This window comes from Podarcis raffonei, chromosome 9 (genome assembly GCF_027172205.1).
Source record: "Podarcis raffonei isolate rPodRaf1 chromosome 9, rPodRaf1.pri, whole genome shotgun sequence".
Lineage (NCBI taxonomy): Eukaryota > Metazoa > Chordata > Lepidosauria > Squamata > Lacertidae > Podarcis > Podarcis raffonei.
In genome coordinates, this window is record NC_070610.1 from 2,773,139 (window position 1) to 2,799,031 (window position 25,893).

Genomic DNA, 25,893 nt, shown 5'->3' on the forward strand with positions numbered 1-25,893 from the left:
CTGGACCGAGAGGCCTCAATGCTCGCTGATGGCTGCTTTCTGTTTTCTGTTGCATCTGGAATTGTATCTATACCCACTGAAATTTGACATTTTCTTTAACACCCACGATGAGTTGCTTTTGATTCTGAACACTTCTCTGAATTGAAATACTGTTCAGTGTTTCCTTTAGCCTTAGAAATTGCATTCAGTTCTAAATCTTCACAGCTGAACCAGTTGTACCACTTGGCTTCTCTCAGCCACTCATACCTCCTTATTTTCTTGTGGAGGGAGGGATCTGTCTCATTTCACTGCCAGAGGCCAAAGCAGATTACAATATAAACACACCCACAAAATTTCCAAGCAAGAATTAGATTAAATTAATGCATGTGAAAGCTTCAAAGTGCATCAAAAATATATTTTGTTTAACTGACTGGCCATCAATCGCCAACCCAAATGGAAAGGTTTTTCTATACTTCTAAATGTGCCTAACCTAGAACATCAAAGGGAGTATCTGGAAAACGCCACATGACCCCAAAATGTTCTGTAGAAGTTGAGGCACTCTGCAGGGACTGGCGGTTTGCTTTTATCCCTGCTCCTTCCCTCATTTTTGAGTATAATACAGACATTTTATGGAAATTCAGCCCTCAATTTCAGACTGGAAGAAGTCTAATGGATATAATCCTTATATCTGCTCATCCTTCATGAAATATGTTAGCTTGTTGTCCTATAAAATAATGTATAACATAAAAGCAGCTGCATTTATACACAGAAACTCAAGAGTGGATGTGGCAGATTCTGCCTCCATTTTGATACATTTGAAGAGACCTGTCTATTTTCTACACTACAACTTAAAATTATTGAGGCAACCTCTTGCTTATTGAGCTATGCATATATCAGACAATGCATTTTAAAAAGATATCTCTTCTGTCTCTTTTGTAGGATTTCCATATTCCAAATCTGCTTCTCTTCCTGACTATGGAAAGAATGGGTTACACCATGTAGGTAGACATAAAAATGTCTTAAGTGCAAATACAATGACATACTTGATTAGGCTGATGAACCATCTAGCTCCCTGTGCTTGTGCCAGGTCAGGCTATTTGTTAGCCTGACCTGGCATAAGGGGTGAGTAATCTATGGCATGAGGGCAGATTCAGCCTTTTGCTGAATTTCATCTGGCCCCTTGAAGGCCTGGGTTGGGCCAACTGATGAGGGGCAGGGGGTCTAGACTTCTTTTTTAAATTGTGTATTCAGGATTCTTTGTGTTCCCGGCAGTGCTCAAATGTGCTCTAGCATTCAAGTTCATTTGTGACTCTAAAACTTTTAAGATGGTCACATGCTAAAAGTAGCAATGCCTCAAAAGTTCCACACTAGACATATTCCTGTTGTTGCTTTTCTACTGTCACCTTTGATGCCCTTTGCCACCACGGCAATGTGCCAAATTGAAATCAGTTCTTCAGTGCAGCCACTCACCGTACGCTTCGTGATGATGACATTTTTGTGAAACTGAGCACTATACAGAGAGTATAGTGCTGGCACGGTGGCACAGCGCAAACATTCTGTGCTTAAATAAAAAGTGTGGGGAAGGAGACAAAATTCCTGCAGGCCTGATCTTTTTTCCAGTTCCAGTGGCTTTGCTTGTGTGAGCTGGCAGTGGTGGGAACATGGAGGGAACGTAAACAGTGGCCTGGGAGGAGCATAGCTGTCAACGTTTCCCTTTTTTAAGGGAAATTCCCTTATTCTGAATAGGATTCCTCGCAAGAAAAGGGAAAAGTTGACAGCTATGGAGAGGAGTCAAAGGAGGACAGCACAGTTCAAAGTTGCAAGAGTATTGAAGAACATTTATGTATCAGGAGGGGAAATCAGTACAAATCTGCATTGAAAATGTTCGTTGTTGCAAATACCTGCAATAAGACATGTGTCTGGAGAGGCCCTGGATCTGCTTTTGCAGAAAGGGCCAGCTGTCAGGTGGCTTGATCACAACTTTAAGAGCTGTCCTCAGGTGGGAAATGTGATTTTTACTTCTATATGTTCTGATTTTTTTCTGTGGGTAAATATATTTGGCTACCAGCTCCATAGACTTCTGTGCCTCTTTAAGGCTATCTCCAAACAGATGTATTCTCCCACTACTCCTTTCTCTGTTTCTCTCTCAACTTGGGGGAAAGGGTTAAAAAGCCCTCCTCATTTGATGTGGTACCACCATGGCTGATTATTTTCTTTTTTAAGAACATAAAGGTAAAGGGACCCCTGACCATTAGGTCCAGTCGTGGTCGACTCTGGGGTTGCGGCGCTCATCTCGCTTTACTGGTCATGTGGCCAGCATGACTAAGTCGCTTCTGGCGAACCAGAGCAGCGCACGGAAACGCCGTTTACCTTCCCGCCAGAGTGGTACCTATTTATCTACTTGCACTTTGACGTGCTTTCGAACTGCTAGGTTGGCAGGAGCAGGGACCGAGCAACGGGAGCTCACCCCGTCCTGGGGATTCGAACCGCCAACCTTCTGATCAGCAAGTCCTAGGCTCAGTGGTTCAACCCACAGCGCCACCCACGTCCCTTTTAAGAACATAGAGACACTTTAAATCTGATGAATGCGTTTATCATGATGCATAATATGTAAATTTGACATTGTTTCTTTAAAGGAAGGGAAATAATCACCCCAATAAAATTCATAAGCAGAATTACAGGCAGCAACCGTTTGACGTTTGACTGCGTGACCGGAAAAGGGGGCGGGAGCATAACGGGGCAGCGCAAGCTTATGTGCGCTCCACCGTCACACACAGTGACCTGGAACGCAACCCCCTCGCAAATCAGAGGTTGCCTGTACTTATGAGGAAACATTAGAATAGGCTCTCCTTCAAGCTAAATGTAAAAATAAAATGAGAAAGTGAAATGAATTGCATTAGCTTAAATGTGAGCTTGACATTAATAAAAGTAAATAATGGAGTATTACTTCAGTAAGATGATTAACAGTGAAATCATATTTATGACTACTCAGAATTAAGCCCAAAAAAGCTCAGTGGGACTTATTCTTAGCAAGTGTGTATAAGATGCAACCTGATAGCATTGTTACTTCAGTGAAATAATTAATGACAGGCCCCTTTGGACAGAATTGCTAGAGATATTTCACACAACCATTGTCAGATACCTCAAGAAAAAACCGCACCTTGACATACAAGGTTTGAACCACACCTAGTTTCAGTAATAAAGCTACACGATAATTTGTATGCCTAAAGAATTCCAAACTAAAAATTGGCTTTAGTAAAATCGCTATTGTTTTTATGGTGGTTATAGATATTTATAGACCACTTCAAAAAGTTTCATCATATCCATATCCATATGCATGTTGCAGCTGATTTGTCACTTTCCCATCACAGGTAAAGTGTTATATTAAAGAGTGCATGCTATAGATGGCATTTTTCTGCATTATACTTTATTATTTATTGAATTAATTTACAAAACACCGTTTTTCTTTCTGTCCTAGGCTGCAGATATGGCCCAGTATGACACCGACCAGGATTCTACTTGGGGAAAGAGAGGTATACCCCAAAACTATCCCATTTCTGCCTTTCAAAGGAAGGGGGGTTTGGGAGGGAGGGATCCCAAACCGCTGTTCTCCGTATGAGTTGTGCTAAGACTGCATAACCTTCAGGCACTCACCAGAACTGAGCAATTGGCAACCTCAAAACTCTCTCTGCATACCACTAATAACAAACAAACTTCAGGCTGCTTTGCACAATGTAGAATGGATTTCATATTTAATGCATTTGCATCAGTGCAGGAGTTGCAAACTTAGCATCAGATTGCCAGCATAATTGCTTTTACGACGAATAATCTTAATGTTTCGGTCAGAGAGGTCAGCGGAGTGTGCAGCTATAGTGATTTCACAACCTCAGGGATGGTTGAGATTTCACTGGTTTTCAGCTGGTGGGTTGGGACCTGCTACTGAATTGAAGTCTGACCCAACGTGGGTCACACAGATGAAAGCTAAAAATGAGGAAGTGGGTCTCCAAATTACTTCTTCAGCTAAAACCCAGTCCCAGGTCTAAACGGTTGAAAAATACTGGATCAGGCATTAGGGCCATCATGAGAGCATCACACAAACCCCCTCTTCTATGTGGTAATACTGAATGTGTTTTAGCCCACCCTTTCCCATTTGTACAAAACATCCCAACATAACAGCCATTAAGGATATGTTAGTGTTATTATATGAAGTGCCTGCACTAAATATATATTACTTGTTGAAGCATATGATAAGGAGCGCTATATCATCATCATCATCATCATCATCATCATCTTAATTTATTACTTGCCTTTCACTCTAAGGTCCCAGGGTAGGTTACAACAACTAAAACAGAATTTTAAAATAAAACACGAAAACAGTTTAAAACGTAATCACAAAAATAAGGTGGGTCCTGAAAATGTACATCTCACGTGTCTTTCACATTCAATGAGTATTGCATAAAGAAGAGGAGGGAGTTCCACAGTTTAGGGACTGCCGCCACCACCTAAGCTTCTGAGCGTGGCAGATCACCCAAAGGCCCCCCTCTGCCAATCCTAACACTCAAGGGGTCCTTGGGAAGGACGCAATATTTCAGGTATTTGGGGCCTATGACATTCAGGGCCTTAAACACCAACATGAGCGTCTTGACCAATTCAACTGTTTCAAAACAGGGGTTGGGGTTATGTGTGATGTGAGGGGAACCCCAGCTGGTAACTTGGCCACTGTATTTTGGAGCTTGCAGCTTCTACATGGTCTGACTCCACACAGTAAACTTTTTTGATGGCAGTCGACAGGGAGAAGTTGATGGGTGTAGGGAAGAGGATATATTTAATACTCTGCAGACCCACATGTGTGGGTTAGCTAACAAAGGAAAAACAGCTAGTGCCTGCTTTTAAAAACAACGGGACTAGTACATAAAGAGCCGCGGTAGCAGAGTTTAAATCTTATCATTAGGCTGATTAATGAAACATAGGAATAGGCTATTCAACCTCTTCTACCCTCCTCCGTGAAACAGACCGTGAAACTCTGCGGTAGCAGAGTTTAAATCTTATCATTGGGCTGATTAATGAAACATAGGAATAGGCTATTCAACCTCTTCTACCCTCCTGCGTGAAACTCTGAAGTAAGTTTAAAAGTGCTTTACTTGCTTAATCCAAGGTCACAGGCACACACTTTTTCTTTATGCAACAGCAATAAAATACCGTAAAATGTTCTTGGGTAGAAAAATGCAGCAAAGCAGCCGCTGACACATGTCTGAGGCAGAGAGCTAACTTGAGGCGTGTCTGCCTCCATTGCTTGCAGTGTGAGAGGGATGGAGGGAGAGAAATAGGAACAGGAAACAAGCCTTCACTCTCAGGAGAAGGAGGGGGCGTGACATCATTGAGCCTACTCTAGGGATCTAGAACTCTGTGGTCCTTAACCCCTTCATATACTAACTAGCATATATGCATTGTTAGGTTTGACTGCTAAAATCTCCCACAGAAATAATACTTGAACCAGTTCTCAGAATGTAGTATATAAGCAACAGCCAGTTCTGCTCTAACCTGCCAGTTTTTTCCCCCCTGTCTCTTACAGAATACAAGGTAAGGGTTGCTGTTGACAACACTTAGAGAATGTTGAGAATCAGCCCTTCTTAACAAGGTTCAGTATATTCCTTTTTCTCCTTTAGTCCTTTTAAAATCAAATACATCAAATATAGATACAAATATGTTCCATTTGCATTTTTAAAAATTTCCACAAGGGATGCATCTTTCTAGTGTCACACTTTCTCTTTGCATTAGGTTTATCCATATGAAACACTTATTGTAACAAACAGAGTTCGAGTGAAGCTGCCAAAGGATGTAGACAGAACTAGGCTGGAGGTAAGGAATGCATTTACTTATTTATTTATTTTTGAATTGTATGTGTTGGAATTTCGTGAGCAGATGTGGCATTTGGAAGGTGAGTGGCACAGAAAGTAGCAAGTTAGTGATTGCCAGATCCAGAGTTGAAGGACTCTTCTAGTTGGGTTAGGGAAAGAGGTTCCTCCCCTTCTGGAGCAACCAAAGTTGTCCCTGCCTCTGGATTAAGGGAAGGGGTCTTCTCCTAAGGGGTCTAGAATATCCTCCATAAATCATGTGGAACAGGGACGCTTGGTATTTTCCTTTTCCAAATACCACGGGGTAATGGAGGCCATGGACAGGCTTTGAGCCTCCACACTTGGTGTTTTATTATTTTATTTTCTGATCCTGATTGGTATCTACCTGTCCTTCTGTTTACTTGCTTTGTCTTTTTATGGCTTACTGTATTTTCATTCTGATTGTTGGTTGCTTTGAGTGCTGCGGGCAGAAAGATGCAATACAAATTTAATAGAGAAGTATTTTCTTTGACATTTTAATGTATGATTTTGGGGCGAATGGTTTCCGAAATATGTTGTGAATTTGATTCAAAACTTCACATTTTTATTTCTAGCACAATACATGCATAAAAGTAAGGATTTTTTTTACTGCTTTTTCTTTCTTTTCTTCTTCAAGCGTCACCTGTCCCCTGAACAGTTCCAGGAAGTCTTCGAAATGAGCATTGAACAATTTGAACGACTTGCACTTTGGAAAAGAAATGAGCTAAAGAAAAAAGCTCTGCTTTTCTAGCCTCCCGTAGACAAACTGAAATGTGCTTAATGAAAACAAACTGCACTCTTGCCACAGCTTATCATCTGCACCTGCTGTTGACCCTTTGTCTAGCTTCATTGTGTTAGGGGTAGGGACAGAAAATTGGAGAGAGAGAAAACATGGCATTTGCATGACCCAGAGGAATATCTCAGTAGCTACTGGGTCTTCAAAAGTATATAACAAGCCTTGCTTTAAATTAATGATTGCTTTAGCTGTTGCCTGTTGCAAAAAAAAAAGTAATTTTAAATAAGAAGGAAATGTGTAGTTTTGACAAAAAAATCGGCTACTGTTTTGTTTCTACATTTTGCACTAGTGAGCAAAACCTGTACAAAATCAAAATATGCTGATGAAAAAAATCTTCCCCAAGAGGGTAAAAAATGTGCTACTTTGAAGCAAATGTGATAAAGGCCAAAGAAAAGCATGTCAGAAAGTCACTCTTGCCAATGTTTGTGTGTGACATCTTTTTAGGAATAAAAGCAAACCTATAATAAAGCACTTTAAGTCTCATTCTCTCACTTAAATACAATCTGCTGTTCCACATGTAAAGTAGCAAATGAAAAATAGCTATCCATCTTTTATTTTAGTAAAGATAGATTGTGATGTACATGTGTTCAGAGTACCATTCAGACAGTTCAACATGCAACCTATTTTAGATGAAGTACTTGATTTAAAATGCCTGAACCATTTATTTCAGTGGGACAAAGTTCTAACTACTTTGGGTTTACCCAGCTGGAGATCATGTAGTAATTCAACTTTCACATCACAAAAATGCGTAAATTCTTGTGTGTCATAAGGCTGTGCAATTCTGACTGTATTTCTATTTTTTCTACATTTCACATACAAAGAATGTGTAACTAATATTGATTCTATGCACACAGTGGTTGTCCATATTAAAAATATTGTTTTGTAACTCACATGTTATATGGTTTGTTACTCCACTGTTCACCTCTCTTAAGGAGGTGCTGCTATAGAGAAGTAAATAGAAAATTCAGTTCACATGTGGCGTCATTAAAAAAAAAATCTATCAATAATATAGAACCATTTGTCTGTGTTTGCATGCACCTGTGCAAAGAAACTTCTGCCATGATATCCTGGGTTAGTCAGCTTCCTCTTCTCTGTCTTAAGATTCTCACCAGATGCAGTCACATCTGGCTATACCTACCAGCAAATTCCTCACCTCTAGCTTTGCTTACTGCCCAACCCAGTGGTTTTCAACCAGTGTGCCGGGGCACCATGGGGTGCCTTGAGAAAGAATGATAGTTGGTCAAGGAAGCCATGGACTCAAAAAAGGTTGAAAACCTCTGGCCTAACCGGATGAAGCATTTTGGAGACGTTGGAAGCTTGCACAATATTTTGTGACATTTTCATTGGCTTCATAAAGGTTTTGGCCTAATATGATTTTTTAATAAATCAACTACAGTGGTACCTCAGGTTAAGTACTTAATTCGTTCCAGAGGTCCGTTCTTAACCTGAAACTGTTCTTAACCTGAAGCACCTGCTGTTCTTAACCTGAAACTGTTCTTAACCTGAATGGGGCCTCCTGCTACCACTGCGCCGCTGGAGCACAATTTCTGTTCTCATCCTGAAGCAAAGTTCTTAACCCGAGGTAATATTTCTGGGTTACCGGAGTCTTTAACCTGAAGTGCATGTAACCTGAAGCGTATGTAACCCGAGGTACCACTGTAATCCTATGGGTCATCAGGTTTTTTTACTATGTTTACAATGGGAGTTTTAGCCCCTTGTTAGCATGCCATTTGTATTTTGTTTCAACAGCGAATTGCCCTCATTCTGCTACAGATTACTTCTGGACCATACCTATTAATATTCAAGCCACTAATTGAAAAAACTTGATAGAAGTTTGCTCATCTCAGAGAGAAAAATAACTCTACATGAAATGGCTGCTGTTTTGCTTTTTAAACTTAAAATAGTTGGGAGCTTAGGCATCTGCAAGCTATCAGATGGGCAAACAGCATAGTAAGAAATACACTCCCTTTCCAGATCCTCTCCTACATGTACTGTACATATATGGTTTCTGACCTGGATGGAGATGATTGTTACTGGTAGTTTGGTAGTTTAATTTCTTTATATTCATTTTATACACCACAGGGGGAAATTTGTGGTATCCTCTCTCTTGTCAAGTGGCGTCCCAAAACATATCTAAGCTCTTGCTTTCTATCACTACAAACACACATTGAATAGGTAACATTTATCTCAGCCTTGCCTCCAAGGAATTCAGCAAGGCAGTCTACATCCTCACAGTCATGGTGACTGTGAGCAACATGCCTCTATCATGCTAGCCAGGACACCAACACTGGCTTTGCTCTGCTGAGGGCCACACAAGCAGGCTTGATTATGCAGAGACCCAGTCAGAGGCGGGGAAAGGAGGGTGTTCCTGTCCTGCTTGTAGAAATGTAGAGGTCTGTATGAGCTGCCAGGGACAGCAGGAAGAAAAATGCAGTAGGGAGGCATGGAAGGTCTGCAGAAATGATCGGTGCAAAGGAAGAGCTTTGATGTGGAGTGGAAGATCTGCAGGGTCTAAGTGATTTTGCAGGTTGCTGCATGGGAAGTCCAGGAATGATCTGCAGGGTTTGAATCTGCATGAAAAGGTTAACTGTTAGTAGAACTATATTGCTGTTTGTTGTCTCATGGGGAGAAATTACAAAGCTAGAAATTATACACACAGGTATGCAGTATTTCCACCGAAACCTTTTATTTTAAAAACATCCAACACATTCACAATAACAAAAATTATAAAACCCACTGGAAATATTCACAGTACAGAAAACAAAAAGGAACAAGTGAGTTACACAATTTCAACCCAAGGCATTGCACGAAGTGTGGAATGCAAGGTCAGGAATGCTTTTGCCACCCCATTTGGAAGAGATGCGGGGGGGACGGGACTGAAGGTCAAAAAATAAAAAAAGTGTGAACTCAAAAAAGAAAAAGAAAGCAGGATCCAAAAATGGGGAGTGGATGTGAGGGGATAGATATTTGGGTAAAGAAATTGTGGGTTTTTAAAAGAGTGTAACCACAATGCTTGACACTTGAAGCTGCCTCTCCTCTTCTGCTGCACAAAAAGAGGCTTCCATCCATCTTGGAAGCCCAAGGAGATTGTGTCAGAACAGGCTATTCATGCCTTTACTGGATGCCAAATGTTTCAAGCCATGAGGGAAGGTTTGGGACTGCCAGTCTCTCTCTTGCTTCAGGGTGATTGCAGGCATCCCACTGCAACCACCATCTCATTACCCTCAAGAGTTTTATGTAACAGGCTGAGCAGCAAAAAGAAGCAACATGAAGATAATTCGCAATAATCAATATAAAGGATGGTAACAATTTCCAGTGTTTATGACAATCTCTTTTCAGTTGTTCTGGAAGTGAGGCTCTTCCAAGCTATGAATGTAACAGGTACTCCCGAGACAGTAGACACTCACTTCCTTCAAAACCTCCCAACATTCAATGCCCCAAGGAAGACCACATCATACTAGGGATGATGTCACAAAGCAATAGTTCCCAGAGTTCCCCTGGAGAGGGGAGGGAGACATTATTTTTACTACTGGTTTAAGATTATGGGGTAGACATCTTCCCATGCAGTCACTGAGTATGGACATTGTCCCACTGGGTTAATGAGCATGAACAGGGAAGAGATCATGAATATATACTGGCTTCCTCTTCAAGTGGAATGAATTAAAACAAACATAATGCTAGCATATTGCACTACGTCATATATCTGTACCTGTAACAGAACATTCCCCGCAAGCCGAGAGTTAGCGAAATCTCAAGTAAAATAAGCCCTAGTTCTGGCTAACAAATATTTGAGATCTCAGGCTCTTCAGATAAATGGGGTTACAACTTTTTAGTATCCAGTTTTAGTAGCTTTAGTCTCTATTCCTACATTCTATCGTCTGCAGCCCAAAGCTATTTCTTGTCAATAAATTGCCACATACTTCATTTAATAATAAAATAATTAATTACAAAAATACATTTTGGAAAACTAGTTTCGTTTCAATTTCATAAATACCATCTGTTGTGTTACTCTTTTTAAAAAAAGAGACAGGGGGAGAGAGAGAACAAACCACTAAACTATCATGACTGCCACAAGACACAGTAGGTCAATGTCATCCTACTACTTCACAACGCCTTTAAGAGACACTGAATTCCAGGACCCTAATATGCTTGAAAATGTGATACAGAATTGTGTCTACTTCGAAAAGAAGAGGAATGCGGGGGAACCTACAGAGAGGCCTCCAGAGATGGCTGGAGATGGTTTTTCACTTCTCACTTGTGCAGAGTGTGAGGTGGATGCCCTCACAGAAAGGTTCAATTCTCATATTGCAAATGCAAATTAGGAGACCCTACAAATACTGATGTCCATAAAGACTGGATGGGTCTCGAAATAAGACATTTATGTCCCCCTTCCTGAATAATACGTTCACACATTAGCAGCCACAGGACATTCATTCATGTCTTAAAAAATCACTACAAGAAATGGCCTCCAGCCTATAAGCTGGAAATGGGATGACTGAATCCATCAAGTTGCAATGCCTTCTTTACTTTATCATTACAATGTTCAAGTAATACTTAACGACAGGTATTCAACACATTCACCAAATAGTCTGGCAAGCACAGAAGCGTCCATAGAACTACAGGCTTGTTCTCTCCAAGGCTCAGTTTTCCTAACGGCACAGTAGACCCTTAAAAAGTGATAAGCACAATCTCCGCAGGACCGTACACCACCTACAGAGTGACCTTTTCCTCTTTGGTATTTCACTGCCTACCACCAAAATGCTTTGACAGTCATAGTGATTCCCAGTCCACACGTCCTTCTATTTTACATAAAAATAAATATTTACAAGCAAAATGACACAGGAATAAATAAACTCTAGTAAACATTTTTTCTCGAATAGTACAAAAGGGGGCGGGACTTTTCTCTTTATCCCTATTTCCCGAAGATGAAGCAAACTCCCATTTGATGAAATAAATAGCTCTTTCCCATGCACACCCATGATTTAAATAATTCTGGGCAGCCATTCCCCACATCCACACTGTAGAAAACACTCTGGCAAGAGAAGGACCATAGGAGAAGCCATCAGTTCACTTACAGGAAAATAATTTACTTCAAAGCTGTAAATGACCAGAACCCCATTATACAGGGTTCGCCCCATGTAATGAAGCAAGGAGAATGTATTAAATAGAGGTGGAGGAGGGAGCCATTTCTTAGGTCTCTATGAATGAGTGACAGGGAAAGGAGCAATGTAGGGAGAATGATAAAGCCGTATTGCCTTCCAGCACTGTAAGCAAGGCAAGTTTCCCTGCATTTAACTTGTTTTAGCATGTGGCAAGAGCCTTGGCACACAAGGAAAGGCTGACGGGGAAATGAAGAAATAGCAGCAATTAAAAAAGTATCTCTGCTTCCCCCCTGTGAGGATTATCCTCAGAACCGAGAAAGTGTCAAGAACAGAACATTGCTAAATATTTGGTGCAACATCTTTAGTGGGCTGTATGCTAGTCAGTTCCACCATTGGCCCCTTTTCCATGGTTGCTGGAAGAATACCATCCTCTCTTCTCCTTTCAAAGCCACTGGAGATCTCTTCAAAAGTCCGGCCTTTTGTCTCAGGGACTTTAAAGAAGGTGAAGATGAAGAAGAAGATGAGGAAACCAACAAAGATGAGGAAAACATAATGTTTGAGGACATTCTGCGAGGGAGAAAAGAGAAAGAGTTATACCTCAGTAAGGTCACAGGCCTGAAATTAAAAACATAGCTATGGGGTCCATCATCAGAGTCCTCTGCGTGTAGCATATGCTTCTCACTAGCTCTCCTACATCATGCCCTGATGCGGCTGTTACATGCCCTGTGGCAGGAAGCCTTCCCATTGCCGCATTTTTCAGACCAGGAGGACTTGGCCACTTGAGGGCTCACAAGAAAAGCAAAGAGCTTTGGCCCAAGTTGACCTGTGTGTGTGGCTGCTAACTGAGCAACCAATAGGGAGAAGGGATGACAGGTCAGGGCATCCAGAAACCTCTTTCTCCACTCTCCCTCTCATTCCCATTCATGCAGTATGTCTAGGCCAAATTCCAGGCTCTGCATGGGGCTCCTGCACAACCGGACGTGTATCATGCCAATGCAAGCCTATTTTAATCCTTGCAAGTTGCAAAGAAAACACTTTCCCAAATGTTGTCACACCAGCAAACCACTCACTAAAGCTCCTCCGAACCACTATTCTCAAGTGTGACAAACTCTTGTTTGCTCATTTTCACCTCTCAGTGCCCTTGCTTGCCCTCTCACCTTTCTCATTCTATTCGATTTTAGACTGAGAACTCCTTGGGACAGGAGCCTGACATTGTGATTTGGCTATGCTGTTAACTACCCAATACACAGATCGTGATACATTGCTCAAAGCAACTCTCTTACCTTTAGGATCGGAAACAGCATGCCCACTAGAAAATTGGACGTCCAGTTGGAAAGGCCAGCTACAGCCACAGCTGCGGGACGAGGCCCCTGGCTGAATAGTTCAGAGACAATGAACCAGGGGATTGGGCCAGGGCCAATTTCGAAGAGAGCCACAAAGGCTAACGTGGCAACAACGCTGACGTAGCCAATCCAGGATACAATGCCCTGTTACAAAGAGAAAGAGAATTAACAGCAGTTAGCAATTTTGAGACAGAAGAGTGCAAACATGCCTGTGTCTTGCAAAGTATTTTAGAGTCTGTATCTGTATCTGCTTCATTTTCATTTATATTTTGCAGAAAGGGGCCTGAAGCTAAGAAAGAAAAACCCAGCCGCCAGATTTCCCAACTCAAGACTAGATCTGAATCCAGGTGCAAGCGAGCTGCAATTACTTTCTCCCTGCAAAAAACCTTTGAGCCAAGCCTGTGAGAAGCAACAGCATGAAGCAAATACCCAGCTAGCGCACCTATGAGAACCAGTAATGGTTAGAGGGTTGGACTAGGACCTGGGAGACCAGGGATTGAACCCCCACTCAGCCCTGAAGCTCAGTGGACAACCTTGGGCCAGTCACTGCCTCTCAGCCTCTGGGTTGTTGTGAGGACAACATGGGGAGGGGGGAAACCATGACCTCCAAAATAAGGGTGATCTGGTTGTGGCTGTCTTGCTTGCTGGTGGGCTAGTGTACATCCTGGCCTGTGAGAAATCAGCTGCAATAATATTATAATGATTCCAACCTGCAAGCCATTTCCTTTCTTTTCATTACACTTGCATGTATGCCTGATCTGTTTTGACCCCAAAGACACTGCGGACACACCAGGAAGCAGGGATGGTGACGGCTTACCTTCAGTGCCAAGGAAATAGTCATGACGACAGCACAGATGGCCATGCCTCCTAAGCCAATCAAATGGAGTGTTCTGCGGCCTGCACGCTCTACAAGGAAGAGCTGGAAAATGGGAAGAAAAATAAAATGTTGCTTTTGGTGGCAAGCGCTCTCCCCAAACTTAAGCGCCGCCTCCTCTTCAGAGTTTGTCTAAACTACAGAGCCTTGGGCTTGCCAATCAGAAGGTCAGCAGTTCGAATCCCTGCGACGGGGGGAGCTCCCGTTGCTCTGTCCCTGCTCCTGCCCACCTAGCAGTTCAAAAGCACGTCATGTGCAAGTAGATAAATAGGTACCGCTCTGGCGGGAAGGTAAACACCATTTCAGTGTGCTGCTCTGGTTCGCCAGAAGTGGCTTAGTCATGCTGGCCACATGACCTGGAAGCTGTCTGCGGACAAACGCCAGCTCCTTCGGCCTATAGAGCGAGGTGAGCGCACAACCCCAGAGTTGTCCGCGACTGGACCTACTACCTTTTGTAATTGAATGATGATCATAACCACCATCAGGCTGGTGAAGTGTCCTGTGAATTTGCATCCCAACTTAACTGAAATCTTTTCTCCATCCCCCAACCCTGAAACAGTACCCTAACACTTTAATAAGCAAAGACTACCAGTCATTTTTAATATATATAAAGATAGACCATTCAAATATATAAAAAACAACTACCCTTTTCATTTTCTACTCTGATAACCCATGAGAACAAAGGCCAACTGACGAACTGAATTAAAACTCATAGCTCAAGTAGTACTGCTATAATATCTGAAGTCACTTTGGTTAAGAGAAGAAACGCCACCTCCCAGTTTGCTGTTCTATAGCTGGGGAACATTTCCGTGCTTGTGGGGGTGGGGGGGAACGCAAACAGGGGCGACCCTGTGATTCCCCATGTAGCAGCAGCAGCAGCAGCAGCAGCAGCAGCAGCATTCCATCCTCTCTCACGACAGGGACAAACTAGGAAACTGCCTCCTGCCCACAGGCAGATCTGGCTTCAGGGCAACACAATCGGGAAAGGAAGGAAGGAGAAGGAAGCAACGCTCCCTGTTTCGAAAAGAAAATGTCGCCCAGTGGGGAGAACAATTAAGCACAGGGTCACAGGACTGAGTACCCACCCTGAATTCTAGCCATATATTTACCTCCCTCCCTATTGTTCTAGATATAAAGATAAATATAAAGGGAAGGAGAGGGGAGACTTTGACTCAGCTATAAAGTACATGAATGCCATGTTGCCAAAGACTACTTACCGATACAACTGTAAAGATGGTGTTGACCACACCGGCACCAATGGTAGCGTACACCGCCTGTTTCACTCCAGCATCTTCAAAAACCTCAGTAGAATAGTAAAAGACCTACAGGCAGATAAATATTTGTCACTCCTGGTGTCTGGAGCTCACCTCGTTCTTAATGCTAAGCAGGGAAATTCAACGTCTGTCTTATTATTATTCATTATTATTTATTCATTTTATATGCCACCCTATACCCAGAGGTCTCAGGGTGGTTCACAGAAAAGGTCAACATAAAAACCACTATATAATCAAAATATAACAACCCAATAACACCCCTCCCCAAAGAAACAGCCACATTTTAAAAGGGCATAGAATGTCAACCAAAGGCCTGGTTATAAAGGACCGTTTTTGCCTGGTGCCTATTGACTCAGAAGCAAATCTCACAGAGTATAATGGGAATTCTGACCAGGTAAGTGTGCGCAGAATTGACCACTGCATTGCTTAACTGTTGCTAAGATTGAGGGCAGGTAACAAAATCCCCTGCTATCTTTAAGCCTCATAACAGTCCTTCCATGTGGATTGGAGCTGTTCCTACTTTTATATCCAGGGACTGGGGCCTCAGTTACTGTGACTAAAGTTCTCCTACAAGCCCATAATCACTATTCTCTGCTTCAAAGATGAGCTCCAACAGGAACTGGCCCATACACACAGCCAGCAATTTAGAACATGGCCGCCTCCTTCCGCATGGCAAAAGTATTTGGCTGCAAGAGAAAAGCGCTCAGGGAATGGAAGAAGAAAGCAACATACTGCATTGATGCCGGACAGCTGCTGGGAGAGCTGAAGCACAATGGCAATGATGATGGCCTGGCGGTAGCTGGGGGAACGGAAGAGCTCAGGAATGGTCACTTTCTTCTCTTGAGACATCTTGGCGCTCTCTTCTTTCATCTCCTGAATATCACTCGACACGTCTTGGGTGCCACGGAGCTTCTGGAGAACTGGCAGGAGGAATCAAACATCTGAATTATGCACAACGCGACAGTGATAATGTCCTCCTACCCTGAGAGTTCACTTCTTCGTGACAATGAAGCCAGCTCCCTAGTCTATTCTTCTGCTCAACTCATGAGGTCAACTGGCCTTTGGTCTAACCCATTAATCCTCATCACCAACTTTAACAAAATCAAAGTATTTTTAACTGTATTTGCTCACAAATACAGATCTCTTGCTGCCTCTTGATTCTCTCTCCACTTTTCCTTCCTGCTTTCCCCATTGGCTAAATTCAAATTCTCGGTAGGGGACAGTTTCTCTTGCTTATGGCATTGTTCTCTCATGTACATTGAGAGAGATATAACACAGGCATGGCCAAACTTGGCCCTCCAGCTGTTTTGGGACTACAATTCCCATCATCCCTGACCACTGGTCATGTTAGCTAGGGATGATGGGAGTCCCAAAGCAGCTGGAGGGCCAAGTTTGGCCATGCCTGCTATAATATGTCAACGACTGTAATTAGGCTGAGATCTCCCATACCTGGAGATGCTTCCATTCATAGTTGAGGCAAGTTGATACCCTTACAGATCCAGGAAGGAATTCCCAAAGAAATCCTAGGGTAACACTCAAACTTTCCCCTTTCTACTCATGTTTCTGCATTTTCCCATTGCAGGCAGGTACTGGCACAGAAGCAAACCTTATGGCAAGACCCAGGAATATTCTGGGTTTCTTATGTCCCTCTGTGAAACAGAAACCATTCACACAACCCACAAAACAACTTGACTGAGTCCAGTTCAAGTTTTGGAGAAGAAAAGACAAAGAGGAATTGAAAGGGCCATCCAGGATTTCCATGCTTCTATGTTTTCGTTGTACTGTTTTCTCAGATTTTTCTCAGAAAATATGATAATTAGAGAAAAGAATCTAACAATACAGCAATCACAGCAGGTGTTGGCGGTTCTCGATGCTACCTTCTAGAGGTGTGGTTTTGATGTGGGTAGTGGCAGTTTGGCAGGTGAACCTATTATCTTTCCAATGGCTCCCATTTTAATGTTTTACTAATCTTTTTGGCTAATTCTTTTAAAAATTACAATTATTTATGCAGTAGCGCTTAGATGAAAAAGCATCATAGTGCTGATTTTGAAAATCAGTTTTAAAATCATGCTGCCTCAGTAACCAGCATTTAATCAATAAAATGCCATTTTTTAAAAATGGCTGCTCAAGTGGGCGGTACCTTCTTCTATACTTCGTAGCTATGTATGGCCAATAGTGCGGACAGAACATCATGGGACGTACACAAGAAAGGTGATGGGCGCGTGTGGTCTGTTAAGTTGCAATTCCGCTTATAGCTTCTGGAAGGGAGTAGATTGTCCTATGAGCTACCCATAAGGATAATGAAGAGGCTATGCTGCTGCAAGCCAAGGGATTGGATCACTTCATTACTCGGTGGTTACCTGCATGCGCTTTCTCTTCCTCCATCCTGTTGATCAGCAGGAATCGTGGGCTCTCAGGACAGAATGGCAGTGCTGCACACTGAAAGACGGCTGGGACAACGGTTAATCCGACCAGCAATGGCCAGAGAGTTTTAGTTCCCAGGATGACATCTAGGCCAAAGACCTGATTGTGGCAGTTGGTGGAGAGAAAGACAAGACAAAACGCTTATGAGCTATATTCCCATAAACTGAAAGTTACGTGCAGCATAACTAGACGTTTTATAACAATCTATGGCTTCCCATAAAGAAGCATGGATTCTTCCCACGAGGAATGGTAGTTTGTTGATGATCCCTCGCCCACCTCTACAGAACTCCACCCAGGTTTCAATGATAGGAAGGAATGATTCTTTGTAATGTAGCATCCCCTTTCCTGAATGAATCCTCTCTCATTTATTTTAAGCACATTCAGCTTTAATCTGAAAAAAGCTCCCAGAGTAACTTTAAAAAAGTGAAGGACCCCTGACAGTTAAGTCCAGTCGTGAACGGCTCTGGGGTTGCGACACTCACCTCGCTTTACTGGCCGAGGGAGCAGACATTTGTCTGCAGACAGTTTTTCTGGGTCATGTGGCCAGCATGACCACATGGCGAAACCAGAGCAGAGCACAAAAACACTGTTTACCTTCCCGCCTATTTATCTACTTGCACTTTGATGTGCTTCTACTAGGTTGGCAGGAGCAGGGACCGAGCAACGGGAGCTCACCCCGTCAAGGGGGTTCAAACCTCAGACCTTCCAATCGGCAAGCCCTAGGCTCTGTGGTTTAGACCACAGCACCACCCGAGTCCCCCCAGAGTAACTTACATGAGGTCAATAACAAAACAAGACAGTCCCTGCCAGCAGCCTTATCAACTAGCTTTACTATTTTCCAAGTAGCCAACTGAACCCATCTTGTGCATGTTTAATTTAGAATTAAGTCCACGGTCCTCAACAGGGATTACTCCCAGGTGCACAGAGTTGGGACCTGGTCATTAACTCCCTTCCAGCAATACCAATGAACCACTAAGCTGCGTGGCTTTGTAATCATTCTTACCTGTGCCACCAGGATACCCACGACAATACCCAGCTGATTCAGTGTGCCAAAAGCTCCTCGCAAGGCAGTGGGGGAGACCTCACTGATATACATGGGCACAAAGCCAGTGCAGAGGCCACAGTAGATACCAACAACAAGCCGGCCAGCAATAAACATTTCCAAAGCGTTTGCCATTCGGGAGAAGCCCATCAAAATGCCTCCTGAAATGGGCAAAATATTCACCAGCAACATAGAGTTTCGCCTGCATAGGAGGGGAAAAATCTTATTATTTCAAGTTATATACCGCTTTTCCATATAAATATGCCCAAAGTGGTGTTACTTATTTAAACAGAAAATCCAAGTGGCACCATGCACCCCTAATTAATATGGGTCATAATCCATCACTGGGACATTCTCATGTGGAAAGAAACCACACTGGAGAACAAAGCAGACTGGTTTCGAGGGGCTTGTGCAGAAGCTCTTCCTGGTGGATTGGGCTCCATTGTTCCCCTCTGCCTGTGCAATTTGTTGTCCTTAATGGCACCCAAAATATGCTTTCTGGTAGGGCAAGTTGCCTTCTTAGTACTTCCATACTAGGCATTCCCCCAAAGTGTGACACAATGATCATTATGGAATTGAATTCTCTGTCCATTCTGTAATGGAGCTAATTTCCTCTTATCCCTTCTTGTTTTTCAAAATGGAGGCGGAAACTGCTCTGCAGTCCAGAATATTCCCCCAACGTACCTGCCAAATCGGTTGACGAAAAGTCCAACAGAGAAAGAGCCAAGCATCCCTCCGACTGAGAAAATTGACACAGAGAGTGCCCATAGTGAGGTCAGCAGTGGTTCGGACATCGGGGAGCCTGACCGCTCCACCCATGATTCATTAAAAAATTCTTTGATAACCTGTGTGTGATAGAAGAAAAAACACTCCATAGGTATTGAGTTACAACCACATACCAGGGATATTGTGTTAAGAAAACTTTGGAATTGTACTAAAGGAATGAGGTGAGAACAGAAATCAAAAGAAAAGCTTATTGATATATAGAATAGAGTGGTATAAAAGTTAAATACTTTTCTAAAAATGTTTAAGTGAATCTGGTTCAAGACAGGAGAAATACTTTTACGGTTCCAGGGCAGTGGTTTTCCAACAGTAAGTGAGGAAGGAACCTTTGCTTTACTGGAAGTTTAAATCAGGAATTACTCCGCGAGAGCATACACAATGGCAGACAAGCTTTCCTGAAAGCCCCGTGCTCCTTGCCATAGGTCAGGCCAATACGGAGTGTGCATTCTAATGTCTGCAATGTACAGGAAATCTGTTGCAGGTAATTTTTTTAAAAAAATAATAATATTTATCTGTTTCAGGTAATTCAACGTGTAAAATGTCCCCTGGGGGTAGAAAGAGTGAAAACTATTCTAGAAAAGTTAAGAAATGGGGAGTGGAGACACTGCCTCCTTTTGAGGCATGGCAAATCTCAAGCAAGCGTTCTCAAATGCTTCTCAAAGGTAAGAGTGCATTGGCTTATAGCTTTAAACAGGTATATTTTATCACATAATATTGGACCTTATCTTTCAATCCACTGAATTAAACAGATGTTTAATTAATAAGAGTCATACAAATCTACATTCCAATACATGCACGGCTCCTGTAAAGAGAAGAGGTTTTTGGTTGATACAGTCAGACATGAAAGGAGGTAATAGCTGTGTCTGCTTAAATTCCATCTTCTGCACTCACAACTACTAAAGCCACATATTTGAAAAAGTGTTCAGGTGCAAATTGTTCCAGTCAACATGAGGAAAGAGAGCAGCAGGGTCAGTGGACAGGAGGCAGCCATCTTCTGCACTGCCACCAGATGGCAGCAGGACCTTAAGCATGAGCGCAAGAACAGATGCCTGTGGTTTCTGCATTTTCAGATCTCGGGTGCGCATGGTACAAGTGAGTCATTCATTTTGTAAAAACCCAAACCCACACACTTCCCCGGTTCTCCCTCTTAATCTAGTGGCGCAATTCTGAGGTGTCTTACTTGCTCTACTACTGCATGAAGATTGAAAATACGAAGATCGAGAAAAGATGGGTAAGAATTATAACTGTAAGGGGAAGGGGGGTGATAGATACAGGACTGGAGCCAGAGGTGGGGGCTGAAGTAGAAGAGAATCTTAAGGGAAACTAGAGCATCTCTCAGCCCTGCACTGTGGGCCAGGCCCTCCCTCCCTCCCTCCTTCCCCCTCCCTCCCTGCCTTTCTTCCTTCAAGCAGATGTGCCCTCACTGTGACTCAGCAGCTGGCGGCCCTCCATTTATTACAGCTACCTTCCTTCCCCCTCCAACCAGTGTCATGCTGAGGGTGTCGGGACTTGGACCTGGGAGACCCAGATTCAAATCACCTCTAGGCCATGACGCTCACTGAGTGACCTGGGATGCCAGCCCTGCCTCTGGCCGACCTCCCAGGGTTCTTGTGAGGGATAACGAGAGCGAGAGCCATTTCTGCCCCTTGAGCTCCTTGGAAGGAAAGGTGGGATATGATGGAATACTGTAAATAAAAACCCCCAAAGATGTGTGTCCCTGGGAGGTTAATCATTTAATCTTACCCAGTGGCGTAGCGTGGGGGGTGCAGGGGGGCCGGCCGCAACATCGGGGGGGGGGCGCGCTCGCAGCTCTCTGCCCCTACTAAAATCCACGGGTTAGGGGGCGCAAATTACTTGCCTTGCCCCGGGTGCTGACAACCCACGCTACGCCACTGATCTTACCCCAGTTCTAAGCATCAAATCTGCTCTTCTCCCACTGTCCCCACCTCAGTCATCCGACTGCAACAAAACTCTCTTTATAGCACTAACAATCCTGGTATGGCCGTTTTTATCTTTTGGCCATCCTAGAGCAGGGATGTTGCTGATTTTGCTGCACTTAGTATATTGTCTCTGTGTATTTTTGATAGTTTTGCCAATTTTCTTGGAAGCTGTCCTGGGAATCTGAAGGGCAGGGCAGAAATACCTAACGTGTGTGTGTGCGCGCATGTGTGCAATATCGGTTTGGGAGGGACCCTGAGGGTCATCTAGTCCAACCCCCTGAAATGCAGGAATCTTTTGCCCAACATGGGCCTGGAACCCACAACCCGGAGATTAAGAGTCTCCTGCTCCACCAACTGAGCTTACCCAGCTTTTACATTATGACGCCCCTTGTAAGTTGTGAATTTCCCCCTTCCTCAAGGCTGGGTCAGAAAACAGGCAATGAGTTGTAATCTGTAGTTTTTCCCACATTTTCTTCACAGTTCTTCCCCTCCTTACAGGATGAGCCGTGCTGATTCCATGGGCATGACTGGTACTTATGAGACCACTTTCAGGCAATGGTCAGCAATAATAGGTTGCTAGGAAAATTGATATCCCCCTAACAGAACTGCTTTCTTAAGGGGAAACCTTTGCATCCCATGCAACCAAAAAGAAGGGCCATTACATTTATCACACAACAAGTCCATTTTCTGGAAAGGTGTTAACAGCTACAGAGGAATTTGAACCGGAAATACCTCAAAATATGGGGTTTGGTTGCAGGTTTAGCGCTACCATCACTGTGACACCCATGTTTTACAATCTTTGTCTGTTTGGACTACCAGATATCAAGCCAGGAATCCCTGTGTGGCTGGTGGAATTTAGGCATGAGGATTCGGACCACTCTTCCTTCCCGGAGAGACTGTATCCTATTTTTATTTCTTCCTCATACGCACAATAGTTAAGGATACATCAGGTGTCAATTGTTCTTGAGTTTCATCTCCCCTGTCTCCATGACTACTACATTTCTGTGCCCCACGATTTGATTTATTTCCCCTCTGCTTCTTGTACCCTTCATGGCTTCCTCAACTTCCTGATCACCACTCGAGGAAAGGATAGCGATGGAGCCCCTAAAAGCCCACAGCACATGTGCCATTGTCTTACCGCTGCAGGAGCATTGATGACTCCCGTGTTGTACCCAAACTGGAGAGATCCAATGACAGCAACAAACACAGCAGTGACAAGCGGGCACGTTATCTTCTGCAATAGAAGGGAAGGAGAGAAAACAGTTAATTCACATTTTCCCAGTTGGCTTCCCATGCAAACAAGCAGCAATCTCAATCCAAGGTTTCTTAGAAATCAATGAGTAAAAATGAGAAATGCTTTCCAAGTTATCCATTCTGCTTGGGAAATAATGCAACTTGTAGACACTACAAAAAAAGTGCAGGAAATACAGAGAACCATTACCCCAACAGAAAAATTCTAATCCAAGAGCGTTTATATTTCTCATTCAGCTCTTCATTACACACTGCTAAGTCACCACAATTATTTTTTTTAAAAGGAAGAATAATAAAAAGACACTTGTGGGAAATTGTTGAATTGATGGCTGTCTGCAAATGTTAACTCCTCAAAATGGCTGACTCCCTCCCTAGGCAACAGCTGGTGAAGCTTGTGTCTGGGAGAAAACATTCAAGCACTTAAAGGGTAAAAATCAAATCAGACACACAACACACAAGTTCTTCCTTGAGGATTTCCTGAATATGCTTGTGCTGAAGGACAAAGGGAAGCAGGCTAATGGATTTGTTAGCCTTTCTTCCTTACCTTATCCAGGATTGGAAGAAAATTAAAACATTAATCTCCCACAGATCAGACAATTTAGCCCTTCCTCCAGCACATGCACTGGAATTGCCACAGGTAAGGCCCCAGGGAGTTTGGGGGGGGGTAGTTACTGGAAAAGATATAAAAAGGTGACCTCCCTGTCCCTCCCTGTTACTGTCAAGCTTCTACAACTTGCACAATCCCTCTGAGGGCTGTTTTAATTTGATGTGTGATTTGCTATTTGTGACTGTTTTATTACGGCATGGATTCTGATCCAGACCACATGACGAGAGCACTGGAGAATTCTCCCAGGCTTTCTGGGGCTGAAATCTGAGAAGATAGATTGGATGCTGTGGAGGGGCAGCAGTGATGCATGTCTGCACATCTGTATATGGGCACAGGCCTTTAAAGTGTGCCCATCTACTTACAGGTACTGCATGACCCCACTTTTGTGCCGCTAGGTGAGACACAGCACAGCAGAATGTGTGGGCCCAGTCCAGTGGGAGCCCCTGAAACCTGTAGATCCCACCCAAATGTACCTGCGTCCCAAATTGTAACAAACCTCAAGCGCACCTCATCACTTCATGTGCTCCCAAAACAGATTTCCTGAATCTGTCATGGGTCAGGCATCCCCATTTTGGAGAGAGGATTGCTCTGGAGAAAACAGTGAATGTGGCGAAGCGATTCAACGCCCTTGCCCCACTTCATCCCCCCCGCATCTCCACCAAAAAACAACAACCAAAAAACCACCCTGGCCCCACCTGTCTGCAGCTTCTGTGCTTTAAATTTCCCCACCCTGTTTTCCACAAATTTTGGTAGTGATGGGATCCTGGCACACAGATATCCTGCCTTTATGGCTAGGTAGCCTCTCTCTTTTAATGCAAAGGGAAACATGAGACACAAAAACATGTACAGTACGTAAATACCCCAAAGCTGGCTGTGAAGGGTTAAGATCTCCCAGCAAACAGTCAAATGATTATTGCAACTGATATGGCACTTTTTCCAGTGTTGAAAGCCCTTCCCATCTCTGTGACCATCACCATTAGAAATGTAAGCTGTGTCATTACCACATCTCTCTTGCAGATGGGAAGCCCCAGCTTGCCTAAGGCCAGCTCCCTGGTTTCATAGCTGACGTGAGATTTGAATCAAGGACTTCCTGTCTACCAGCCCACACTGAATCACAGGACTACATCAGCCTAGACTAGCCACAAGACAAAGTAATTGTCAGGGGCTGAGGCTTCTACTTCCAGTCCTCTGTTCAACCATGTACAGCATGCATGTATGTACGTGAGTGCGTGCACGTGCACCCCCACCCCTCCCTACAGGCCAGGCTCCCTTAGGCAGCCTGACTTTTCTCCTTCTACAGCTCTGCTTTCCTGTAGACTCCTCTGAATTGGCTGACATCTCAAGAGTGTCCTGTGGCAGCCCTTAAATGCAACAATCTGGATTACTTCACTGTGGGGTTTCTGCTGCTTCCTTATCTTTCTGCAAAGCCATAGGACAGCAGAGGCCTTGGCAATTCCATGAGAAACATTTGTCTAAAAACATCTCCTCTGCTGACAACCCAGCATAATTGTGTTGCTACTATCTAACAGTATTTGCCCTCTGCAATGTCTGTCCAGAAGGCAGCCCTGCACTTCAGGGTGGGGGTGGGGAGGCCTGGCAGCCTCACGGTGGAACCCACACCAACTCCAGGCGCGCTCCCTGGCACATGCATGCTCTCTCCCTTCCCCATGCTCTGGTCTTCCGCCTCCACATTTTACTCAAGGCGTTCAAGCTCCCCTCGGGCCATGAGCAGGATTCCAAGGGGCACCACTTGTTGCATCCAAGTGGGGCATGTCTTTGCCATCCTCTAAATGACCTTGGCAGAGACGCTCTCTAAGAGCACCCTCCTGGGTCAGGGCAGCAGGGAGCGGCCACCGCCTGCATCCCAAATGCTCTGGCGAAAGCACATCTCCGCCAGGTATCTTGACTGGACGCTGAAGGGAAGCGGCCAGTTGTGCTGCCGGGCGCGCGCCTGGAAGCCCGTCCTCACCCGGCGGGAAAGGGGCAAAGAAGGGCCACCCCAAATCTTGTGCGCCGAGCCCTCAGCACCGGGAGATAACGGAGAATGCCTCTTCTTTTTAGACTCAGAACAGGCCGAGGCTTGTTCATTCATTTGCACTGCGAGAGGGTGGAGGAGCGGGTCTTGGCGCGTCTTCCCAGGCCGCTCCATCCCAAGCCGGCCGAGCCCCAGCTCCCCTCTCGCCATTCCAGGGCCGTCCTCCTCTCCCGTTTCGAGGCTTTCCGGCCGGCCTGCAGCCCCGCTCGCCTCCTGCCCCCTTTCCGCTGCCAGTCTCCGAAGCCCCCACGCCGACCCCCGAGAGATGCGCCGAGGCATCGCGCTCACCTTCTTGCTCTCCATGCCCGCCACACGCCTCCGCTCCCGTCAGAGAAGAAAGTGCCGGCGCAGCGCCGCTGCTCCCGGGATGCGCAGCCGCCACGCGCCTCGCCCGCTGCTGATGCTGCTGATGCTGCTGCTGCGGCGCCGCCTCTGCTGCACGTCGCTTCCTGCTGCTGCGCGAACCCGCCCGCCTCGCTCGCTGCTCGCTCTGCTTCGGGGCCGGACGGGCGCGGGTCTATTTCAAGCTTCGGGCGGGCGGGCGGGGCGGGACAGCCCCCGCCCTGGTCC

The 25,893-nt window shown here is 44.4% G+C and overlaps 3 protein-coding genes across 9 annotated transcripts in view; 1 reads left to right on the forward strand and 2 right to left on the reverse strand.

The window, feature by feature from the left end:
* Positions 1 to 7,538, forward strand: part of ABLIM2 (actin binding LIM protein family member 2) — a 59,222-nt gene extending 51,684 nt beyond the window's left edge. For 6 of the 7 annotated variants that reach the window (XR_008332182.1, XR_008332177.1, XR_008332180.1 and 3 more), the window contains 5 exons: positions 919 to 977; positions 3,458 to 3,512; positions 5,552 to 5,617; positions 5,758 to 5,838; positions 6,490 to 7,538. Coding sequence is in view for 1 of the 7 variants with exons in the window: in XM_053403012.1 (XP_053258987.1) it covers positions 919 to 977; positions 3,458 to 3,512; positions 5,552 to 5,559; positions 5,758 to 5,838; positions 6,490 to 6,603 (317 nt within the window). In the remaining 6 variants the exon portion in view is untranslated. The remainder of the gene's footprint in view (positions 1 to 918; positions 978 to 3,457; positions 3,513 to 5,551; positions 5,618 to 5,757; positions 5,839 to 6,489) is intronic. The other variant, XM_053403012.1, reaches the window with a different exon arrangement.
* The window catches only part of PSMA4 (proteasome 20S subunit alpha 4), a 201,514-nt gene that overhangs the window by 120,684 nt on the left and 54,937 nt on the right, over positions 1 to 25,893 (reverse strand). The gene's annotated exons all lie outside the window — the stretch shown is intronic.
* LOC128420941 (solute carrier family 2, facilitated glucose transporter member 3-like) lies at positions 9,318 to 25,741 on the reverse strand. The gene is made up of 10 exons (XM_053403018.1): positions 25,612 to 25,741; positions 22,569 to 22,664; positions 19,392 to 19,552; positions 18,669 to 18,909; positions 17,602 to 17,764; positions 15,974 to 16,161; positions 15,185 to 15,289; positions 13,911 to 14,012; positions 13,034 to 13,237; positions 9,318 to 12,317 (listed from the first exon to the last, which is right to left on the reverse strand). Exons 1-10 carry the CDS (start codon positions 25,624 to 25,626, stop codon positions 12,090 to 12,092), a joined length of 1,503 nt encoding a protein of 500 aa, XP_053258993.1. The 5' UTR covers positions 25,627 to 25,741; the 3' UTR covers positions 9,318 to 12,089.

Coding starts and splice junctions, on each gene's coding strand:
- LOC128420941 (XM_053403018.1), bottom strand. Junction 16,162..17,601: donor GGAAGAGAAAGCGCATGCAG/GTAACCACCGAG, acceptor TCCTCCTGCCAG/TTCTCCAGAAGCTCCGTGGC. Junction 13,238..13,910: donor CTATTTCCTTGGCACTGAAG/GTAAGCCGTCAC, acceptor TCTTTGTAACAG/GGCATTGTATCCTGGATTGG.